This window comes from Salvelinus fontinalis, unplaced genomic scaffold (assembly GCF_029448725.1).
Source record: "Salvelinus fontinalis isolate EN_2023a unplaced genomic scaffold, ASM2944872v1 scaffold_0070, whole genome shotgun sequence".
NCBI classification, from domain to species: domain Eukaryota; kingdom Metazoa; phylum Chordata; class Actinopteri; order Salmoniformes; family Salmonidae; genus Salvelinus; species Salvelinus fontinalis.
Window position 1 is genome coordinate 481,438 of NW_026600279.1, and position 10,171 is coordinate 491,608.

Consider the following 10,171-nt stretch of genomic DNA (forward strand, 5'->3'; position numbering starts at 1 on the left):
AGTTTCCAGGCCCAGAAACAGCTCTCGAAGTTGGCCGGTGGACCTAGCCTTCAGTCTCTGGATGAATGCCTGACTGAGATCCAGCTGAGAGAGAGAGATCCAGACAGAGACTGTTGAACGCCAGCTCCAGAAGCAGCTCTCGGAGTGGGCAAGTGGATTTAGCCTCCTCCAGTCCCCGGATGTTTGCCTGAGCTCCACTGGACCAAAGAGAGTCCCAGCCCCAGAAGTAGATATTTGTGGGGCAAGAGGACTTAACCATCAGCTCCAGAAGTATCTGAGCTCGTCTCTACCAGACCACCAGAGAAATCCATGGAGCCCATTGCCCAGACCATGGCAGCCCAGGTTGCAGACCCTGACTCCCTCCCCAGGAGGGCCATGAAGGCAGCCCCCAGAGGGGCCTCCACACAGTTTGTAGGCACATCCATCATCATCCTCTCCTCCTTTGCTGTGTCCACTGTGGCTATGAACATGGGGAAGAAGATAGTGGATTCCAAGCAGAAGGGCAATGAAGGCTAACGAACAATGAATAGGCTAGCTAACGCCTTAGATACGTAGCTGAACACTTGTGCTAACTTGTTGTGTGTATTTTGGTCATACCTATAGACACCTGTGTTGACTAGTGTCTGCTGAATAAAGCCCAGAAGAAAACTTGGTGAGATCCAGGGAATTTCAATTTACCCGAGTCACACTCAACTCCCAGGGGGAAAAGAGAAGATGGAATTTCTGAAGATTATAAGACGCATGATGCAAACCCGGTTGCCATGTCAACAACAGAGGATGCCCAAGACTGAATCTCTGAACTCAACTCATACAGGCAGAAAATTACCGGCGGACACTTGATGCAATGCCAAATTCGGTATATTTTTAGTTAAGACAATAGTCAGACTTGTGTACCTAATCTATTGCGTATAAATGTAATTTACACAACTGTCACTTTATTTACTCTATGCAAATATCACTAGTATTTTCTCAGGTAAACTCAGTAGAGTATATCTTGTATTAATATGCATTTTCATGATAACTGGAGGCCTCTAGGTATTACTTGTCTTGTCACTGAGTATGAAGCATTAGAATAGTAGTAGGCAGTCATAATAGGAGCTGTACTTACGCTTAAAAAATGTATTATCTACATGACTTCCTGAACACTTCATAATTATTCAAGTAAATGGTGATTTCCAGTACCTATGGAACGTCGTGGTGTATAACTCGTATAAAGGCAACAGCAAGGTAGTTCGGGGTAGTTACTTGAAACATATCTTGAAGTGTATGTTTTCCACCACATGGGGGCAGTGTGGGAATATGGAAGTTGAGCACTATCCACCAACTGCTGTATTCACTAATGCAAAAATAAAAACATACCTGAACTAAACACTATCTCCTTTGCTGAACTCTATGAAAGAAATAGACAAGTATTTAGGAACAATATTTTTTACATTTATTTCATTTTAACGTATTATTCAAATGACAACAAAGTTCATGAAGTTGGGCTCCAAGTCCTTTTCAATAGATCCTTCAATCAGTGGTCTTCACAGCAAACCATCTATAGAAAGGTTTGTGGTCATACGCACAGCCATAAAAAACGTTTGTATTCTGCAGTGAAGTATGTGTGTGCTCCTCTACATATCTTTAAGTAACTATCCAGTGAAAATGTCACTTTTTTGAAAGTTAATATTCTGTTAACTCATACACAAATAATGTTGTTGACTCGTCCTATACTCGTATTTGTAGCCAAATAATAAATTGGAGGAAAAACCCCCACAGAAAACCCTGCCTCCCGAGGAGGACCATGACCATGCACCATGTCTCAGTGGGTGTGTGTATTCCTCTCCTTGTCTCAGAGTGTGGCCAGGCTCTGCAGTCTCCTCTCTGTGAAGAAGCGGTGTGTCTGGTGTGTGTTGCTCTGCTGGGCGGAGGTCTTGGAACCTGCCTTGAAGTAGGAGAGCATGGAGGTGTTGTTCTGACGGGCTGCAGCCTTCTCCCCATCCTCCTCATCATCATCCCTAATTACACACAAACAGTTGTGAACTTGTTCTACTGAATGTAAACAAAGACAGCTTTCACATTACACTAGCCTCTTCCCTTTTCACAAAGCTGAAAGACTTGTATAGTACTAAAATACATTAGTAGAATATAGGGTAAACACTGAGCACTTTTCACCATCTACCACTCCCTTCCCTGGCCCCTCTCCAACCCCTTCTTCACCTGTACCCCCTCTCTCAACACAGACCCTCATCCCACCCCAGTCCCCCTAGCCCATCTCTCCTCACCAGTGTACGGTGAAAGCCTTGCTGTCCAGCAGGGTCTGTGTGGTGCTCCAGCTGAACCTGACAAACTGAGGGTAGCCAAACACCGGGTCAAGCTCTTTCAACAGCCACGCCTTCGTCTTCGGGTCTGGACACACAACAACAAGAAAAAAGTCAATTCTACTTTATTGTAAACAAATTCTACCATTACAGCACTAAAACACAACTGTATTTCTACAAACTTCTATTTAACACAAAAGATGGGCCTCCATCCTTTACCAGCCATGACGTTTAAAATGACATTTAAACGATGGTCTCTGCACTTCTAGTGTTAAAACACATTCTACCATTAAAGGACAAAAAAAGGCATCAAATTTGACTAAACTGAGATTCAATACAAGATGCTGAGCTTCGTATATTGTTCCAGTGTTGCCAAGCCATGAAAAAGAGTGTGTGATGTGTGAAGATTTTCCCTCATGTGATTCCCTACTGACCGTTGGGGTAGCCGGAGCCGTAGTCTGCATCCACCTCTCCTAGGTCTTCTGAAAAGTTCCAGTCTTTTACTGAATGGTCCCTGGCCACCTGAGGGAGCAGCAGAGATCATTTAGGCCAGTGATCCTCCTTCTTAGCCTGGTCCCAGGTCTGTTTGTGCGCCTGTCAACTTAATCGCTGTCAAGAAGTTGGCATGATAGCACAAACAAACTGGCACTCGGGCTACCTCAATCCTGAAGAGGACTGCTAATCTGGGACAAAACCAGTACTTTCAGATCCCTGGTCTCGAGGTACAGGAGATAAAGAGAGGAAACTATTCAAAACAAAGGAAGAGTTTGGCATTGGCGTGACATCTAACCTTGGCACAGATACTGGCAGCACTGACTATGGGGAAGAGGGAGTCAGCTTTGGGTCGTACGGTCACTTCCACCCCGGGGAACCGCTGGGACAGCTTCTCCTGGTACTTCTCTGCAGGACCCACCGTGTCCACAAACACCTGTCACACACAGGGAGAGGGAGGGAGGACAAGGGACAGGGTAGTAATAAAAGGTTGGTCAAATGAATCAAATTATATTTAATTTGTCACATGCGTCGTAAACAACAGTGCTTACTTATGGGTCCTTTTCCAACAATGCAGTTAAAGATACAAAATAAAATAACAAAAACAGAAATAATGACAAAAGGAATAAATACACAGTAAATAACGAGTAAAAAGACCATGTCTATATAGCTGGAAGGGTAGTGAATACGATAGAGAGAAAGGGAGAAAGCGAGGGAGGGAGACATAAAAAGGAATAGCGAGAGAAAAGAGAAGGGCAGAAAGAACATTTAGAGGGTTTGTTATGTTGTATTGACGATATTGGTGTGTTTGTATGTATGGTTTAAAATAACCAAGCTGCTTTGTACCGTACCTCTTTGAGCTGTACTCCACTGTCCAGGGCGAACTGTACCAGGCCAATGGCTGCGTCATGAGAGAGAGCATTCAGGTTGTATTTTGACCTGTGGAAGAGCAGAACGGTTAGAATCATCTGTGTGTGTGTTCGGTTGTTCGCTGTGTGTGTGTGTTCGGTTGTTCGCTGCGTGTGTGTGTGTGTGTGTGTGTGTTCGGTTGTTCGCTGTGTGTGTGTGTGTGTGTGTGTGTGTGTTCGGTTGTTCGCTGTGTGTGTGTGTGTGTGTTCGGTTGTTCGCTGTGTGTGTGTGTGTGTGTGTGTGTGTGTGTGTGTGTGTGTGTGTGTGTGTGTGTGTGTATGTGTGTGTGTTCGGTTGTTCGCTGTGTGTGTGTGTGTGTGTGTGTGTGTGTGTGTGTGTGTGTGTGTGTGTGTAGTACAGTATGTGTTTAAATACCTCTGCAGCATGCTGGTAGAGATAGTGTTGGGTGAGAGAATCTGAAGAGCCCAGCCTACAAAGCTCTTGGCCTCGTCCAGCTTGCGGAATAAATCCTCTCTCTGTGCCTCTGTCAATGTCTTCGAGTCTAGAAAAGGAGACACAGTAACTCATCATTGTACAACAAACAGATGCATGAATCTACTTTGTTGATCCTCAAAAGGTACAATACAGTCACACAGGCATGAATTAATTATTTAACAGATTCCTCTTGAATGTTATTGTATATATCTTTTTACATTTTTTATATATATATATATATATATATATATATATATATATATATATATATCATGAACTTACCTGCCACTTTTAAGTTCTTCAGAGCTTCCTTTTTGGCGATGGGACAGAAACATATTCCGTAGACCATGGGTCCTGGTGGAGCAAATGCACGATATTAGCAAGCAACATCAAATGATGACCAAGCAACTAGATAACAGACATTCAGTGACCTACTAAGTGATCCATGACGTTTGAATAGGAGCCAATCCATTTTTTAAATAGTATCTGCTATATGACCAAAATGTAAACGTAAAAATAGATTAGTTAACATGGACTAGTGATCCATGCCATTTGAAAAGGAGGCCCACTCACCCAGTACAGGGCCCCTGCCGGCTTCATCGATACCCAAACAGCAGTCTTCTGTCTTGCAGGCGTCGGGTATTGCTGAAGCCAGGCGACAGCTCACCGAGTTGTCCGCCTCAAACTCACCGAGATCCATGGTGACCTTCCACTGTCTGTTTCTGTAAGTCTGTAATCAACTGTAAACAACAAGAGCTGTAAACAACTGTACAGAGAAAGTGCACTGTAAACAACCGTAAAGGATACGTAGCCTAAACAACTGTAACTAACATTTCAAGGGTCTTGGTGAGTAGCTATGAAACATGAAATAGCAATCAAATTGTAAGCAAGCAATTACAAGATATAGCCAGCTAGAAGTAACAGTAGAATAGTGATGGGTGGGTTGACTCATAATCCGCAGTCCCCACGGTTATATCCGCAGGGAGGGGCAGGTTTAGGGTCTTTAAATATTGTGTAGATAAAGGGAGCATGGGTGGACACAGCTTTCTATATCCTTACAACTGGTAAAACTGGTATAATTTGGAAATGTTGCACAGAAAATGGTTCCCGTTTTGTTTTTGTTATAAAATTCTCTCACGGGTGTCCTGACTCTCTGAGGTCATTAAAGATCCCATGGCACTTATCGTAAGAGTAGGGGTGTTAACCCTGGTGTCCTGGCTAAATTCCCAATCTGGCCCTCAAACCATCATGGTCACCTAATAATCCCCAGTTTACAATTGGCTCATTCATCCCCCTCCTCTCCCCTGTAACTATTCCCCAGGTCGTTGCTGCAAATGAGAACGTGTTCTCAGTCAACTTACCTGGTAAAATAACGGTAAAATAAATAAATAAAATAAATAAATGTCTTTCCTCTGTGAAAGAACCAAAAATGACAAAGAAAACTTGACTGATGTAAACTAGATTGAATCATTAATTCTATCCATATATGATTCTGGTGAGCAGGGGGTTACTTCTAGGGCAACATATAATGACAGAGGAGAAGTTGCATGTTTCTAATTATAGACAAGTTGACAAACAAATAGCCAACAAAAATGTCAGAAATTATAAGCACAAACAAAGGCATAAAAAAGATCTTACAGCCCCTGACAAAAAATTGTTCCGCTGTCTTCTATATTAGCGGGTTGGGGTCGGATGCGGGCCTCAGATTTCCACTTTATCACATATAGTCAAGCGGTTGTGGATGGCTTATTAGTAATTCCGGGCGGGTGTGGGTGAACAAACAGCTGACCTGTGAACCATTCACAGTAGAAGTAACACGTGCATGTGTCGGTAGTAGTGCAAACCTGATGCATGCACGTGGACTTAAGCTAGTCTGTGGCAGTATGCAAAGTATTTTGGAGGAATGACAACCGTGACCAGGCACTCTAACATCTTTACTTTGGTGAGTTACGGAAGTATATTTAAGCCAGTCACTAAAAGAAGTCAGGCCAGTTTTCAGTGGTTAGCTTCGCCCACGACTGGCCCATGTCAACTATACTCAACAAAAACGTAACATTTCAAGTGTTGGTCCCATGTTTCATAAGCTGAAATGAAAGATCCCAGTAATGTTCCATACGCACAAAAAGCTTATTTCTGTTTACATCCCTGTTTGTGAGCATTTCTCCATTGCCAAGATAATCCATCCACCTGACAGGTGTGGAATACCAAGAAGCTGATTAAACAGCATGATCATTGCACAGGTGCACCTTGTCCTGGGGACAATAAAAGACCACTCTAAAATGTGCAGTTTTATCACACAACACAATGCCACAGATGTCTCAAGTTGAGGGAGCGTGCAATGGGCATGCTGACTGCAGGAATGTCCACAAGAGCTGTTGCCAGATAATGTAATGTTAATTTCTCCACCATCCTCATTTCAGAGAATTTGGCAGTACATCCAACCGGCCTCACTACCGCAGACCACGTGTATGGCGTTGTGTGGGCGAGGGATTTGATGATGTCAACGTCGTGAAAAGAGTTCCCCATGGTGGGGTTATGGTATGGACAGGCATAAGAGATGGACAACAAACACAATTGCATTTTAATGATGGCAATTTGAATGCACAGAGATATCGTGACGAGGTCCTGAGGCCCATTGTCACCTCATGTTTCAGCATGATAATGCACGGCCCCATGTCACAAGGACCTGTACACAATTACTGGAAGCTGAAAATGTACCAGTTCTTCCAGGGCCTGCATACTCACAAGACATGTCACCCATTGAGCATGTTTGGGATGACCTGGATTGATGTGTATGACAGTGTGTTCCAGTTCCCGCCAAAATTCAGCAACTTCGTGGCACATTCCACAAGCAACAGCTGGATCAACTCTATGCAAAGGAGATGTGTTATGCTGCATGAGGCAAATGGTTACACCAGATACTGACTGGTTTTCTGGTCCACGCCCCAACAGATTTATATCTGTATTCCCAGTCATGTGAAATCCATAGATTAGAGCCTAATACATTTATTTCAATTGGCTGATTTCCTAATATGAACTGTACTTCAGTAAAATCTTTGAAATTGTTGCATGTTGCGTTTATATTTTTGTTCAGTATACAATCCCCACGCTGTGTTTTAACATTAGAAACGTCAATCAGCGCTCGCGATACAGCTTTCAAAATATATGGCCCTTAATAGTGTGTCCAATCAAAAACGCATCATTTCACCTCTAAGAAAACCAATGGTTCAAACCTCATATCTCTATCATAATTCATTCAAAAGTTATTGGAGTTTTTACCCTTGTAGGAGGTCCAAAATTAGGGTGAATAATTCAATGGAGGCATGAGATAAAAGGTGGTAAAGAATATGGAAATCGCACTGCGTCAACTAGGCTGGATGCTGTGCGAGAATTAAGGCTAACTGACAGGTGTAACAGTATAACTTTACGTTGTCCCCTCGCCCCGACACGGGCGCGAACCAGGGACCCTCTGCACACATCAACAACAGTCACCCACGAAGCATCGTTACCCATCGCTCCACAAAGGCCGCGGCCCTTGCAGAGCAAGGGGCAACACTACTTAAGTCTCAGAGCAAGTGACGTAACTGATTGAAATGCTACTAGCGCGTACCCGCTAACTAGCTAGCCATTTCACATCCGTTACACAGGCTCACCGTTGAACTAGTCATCCTTCTTCTCAAATCCGGGTGACATAAAACAATATAGAGGTAAGATAGACATCGATTTTAAGAGGACATGCATTATTTTTATATTTTAGTAAACGCTTTTCATATTAATGCGAAATTCAATTTTTCTAAGATTTTTCACAAAAACAAGCGTATCTCTGAAATGTCAACGGAGCACCGCAAGTTTTTTTATTTTCAAAGCCTTTGACATAATTCCCCCCGTGTCATGTTAATTTAGCTTTTTGTGACCAGTGGAAACAACTTTGCAGATTACCACAACAACATGTAAATCCTCTAAAAATCGCTGCGAGAAAGCTGCACGGCTCTAACAGAGCTCGGTGCTTATTATCGGATGTATTAGGTTACGAAATCTGACTTTTTGGATATAATATTAATGGTACGGTAAAGAAAGACCCCACTGGACGATTCAGAACATGAATAATCATATGTGTCTTGGTAAAATGTATTTTATACCATAAATAAGTGACATTTCATCACCAAACCTCGTGGGTGGACAGACACCCTACCCTTATTTTTCATCAGCAATAAAGAATATTTCAAAGAAGAAAAAATACACTTACTGTAGCAGTTTTGCACAGATCCATACAGCTATGGATGCCTCCATCCAAAGAAACTACACTTCCCGAGTTACGGTTACACACAGGGGTTCTGAGCATGCTAGATAGCGAATTGACACAGGTGGTCGCCTCTGACTTCCATACATTTCCCATCAACAAGCGCTGTAACATGGAGATGTGGCCTTGTGGGAACATTAACCCTATAAAATGTCGTATCAATTCAACTTTTCGTTTTTTGAAAATGATTTCTCGCTGGTAAGAAAGACAAAGTCCTTATGATTCCAAAACCGTACCTCAAGCGATGCATGTTAATGTTCAGACCAAGCACCGTGGCTCTTAAAACTACAAAATGTCACTTTTTAGGCGACCCGACCAAATTCACAGAAATGTGAGTTAGAGATGTCACTCATTGAAAGTTAGTCTAGTAAGCGACAGATCCGTTCTATGTGCGCTATTTCTATGCCTCGCGTTCTTAAGTTTCGTTTATGCATCGTACTTTTGGTTTTGTACACCTGCTTCAAACAGTTAAATACATTTATTTTTGGTTATGGAAAATATATTTTACAGCAGTTTAGAAGGTACATTGATTCTCTGCGCTATACTTGCTTGTGTTGTCACAAACAAACAATGCAAACCATTAATTCTAGCAACGAGGAAATGGCAGGGCGATAGTGCACCTTTTAAAGCATCATTATGTAACTTTTTGGGTGACCCAGATTCACATAGAAATGTAAGTTATAGATCTGCCACTTTCATTAAAGCAAGTCAAATTAGCGGTAGAACATGTTATGTGCTCGATTTCTATGCTTCCCGTGCTTGAGTTTCGTTTTTTTTACTTTCGGTTTTGTGCACCAGCTTCAAACACCTGGAAATATATTGTTTATTGAATATATACCTCACCCCATACAGAAGACGCCTTCGTCAAATGACTTGTGTCCTAGTAATGGAACTGAGAGTCGTGATCTAGGGCTAACTGTCTAGCTAGGCAGTTTGTTTAATGCATGTTAGAAACATTTTAGTTTCTTACTTGCGTTGAGTTGAATAACGCACGCCGTTTAGCAAGTGAAAAGGAAAGATAAGCACATAAAACTCCCACTCACCCCGTGTGTTGTTGATGTTACTGTCTGGTGGTCAGTCAATTTTGGCGCGGAATCTCTGACGTGACACTCATGCGGGGCTTCGTGGGATTTGTAGTCCCATCCACTGTATCCCTGGGTTGTATGCCTATTCTTTTAGTGCAGTACCTCTACACTCGGAGGATGGCAGCAACAGTCTTCCATCTTACTGGTCTAACTCAAGGGCTTGCATGTTAATTAAGCATTTCCCTACTTGTACATGTGACAAATAAAACCCGAAACTTGAACATGAGTGACAACAACAATGTCACTCTGTTGAACGAGATGGTTAGTGTGTGTTCGCACACGTTGGCCCCTGTGAACAACAAATATTTCACACAAAAAATAAATCCCATTGTAGTTACGTACACATGACCGAATCACTTAGGTTGGTATTCAAGCGAATGTTAACATGGTACAACAACAAAAAACACGGCCTTTCCTAAGTGGTCCCTTTCCCTCCTCCTCTCCCACCTCCCCCTCCCTCTTGATGGCCTCGCTGTCAGGATTACACGGTGACATCTAGATTTAATGTAGCCTAATTTACCTGCAGATATGTGAGTGGTTATAACCATGTCACAGGATGTCACCTCTGAAAGAACACACTTCTTCTCAAGTCTCTTTTCATGTTTTCTCTCTTCTCACTCTGATAGTACAACATGTCAAACTATTAA

The 10,171-nt window shown here is 42.6% G+C and overlaps 1 protein-coding gene across 2 annotated transcripts; it reads right to left on the minus strand.

The window, feature by feature from the left end:
• Positions 1 to 1,412: 1,412 nt before the first annotated feature.
• LOC129842826 (ribonuclease H2 subunit A-like) lies at positions 1,413 to 9,567 on the minus strand. Of its 2 annotated transcripts, none has more exons than XM_055911489.1 (9): positions 9,483 to 9,567; positions 4,713 to 4,879; positions 4,422 to 4,493; positions 4,080 to 4,206; positions 3,647 to 3,734; positions 3,094 to 3,231; positions 2,738 to 2,825; positions 2,268 to 2,391; positions 1,413 to 2,000 (listed from the first exon to the last, which is right to left on the minus strand). In XM_055911489.1, exons 2-9 carry the CDS (start codon positions 4,837 to 4,839, stop codon positions 1,835 to 1,837), a joined length of 930 nt encoding a protein of 309 aa, XP_055767464.1. In that variant the 5' UTR covers positions 4,840 to 4,879; positions 9,483 to 9,567; the 3' UTR covers positions 1,413 to 1,834. The 2 variants fall into 2 exon arrangements, with proteins under 2 accessions (XP_055767464.1, XP_055767463.1); XM_055911488.1 differs by lacking the exon at positions 9,483 to 9,567 and adding an exon at positions 9,283 to 9,438.
• Positions 9,568 to 10,171: the final 604 nt, after the last annotated feature.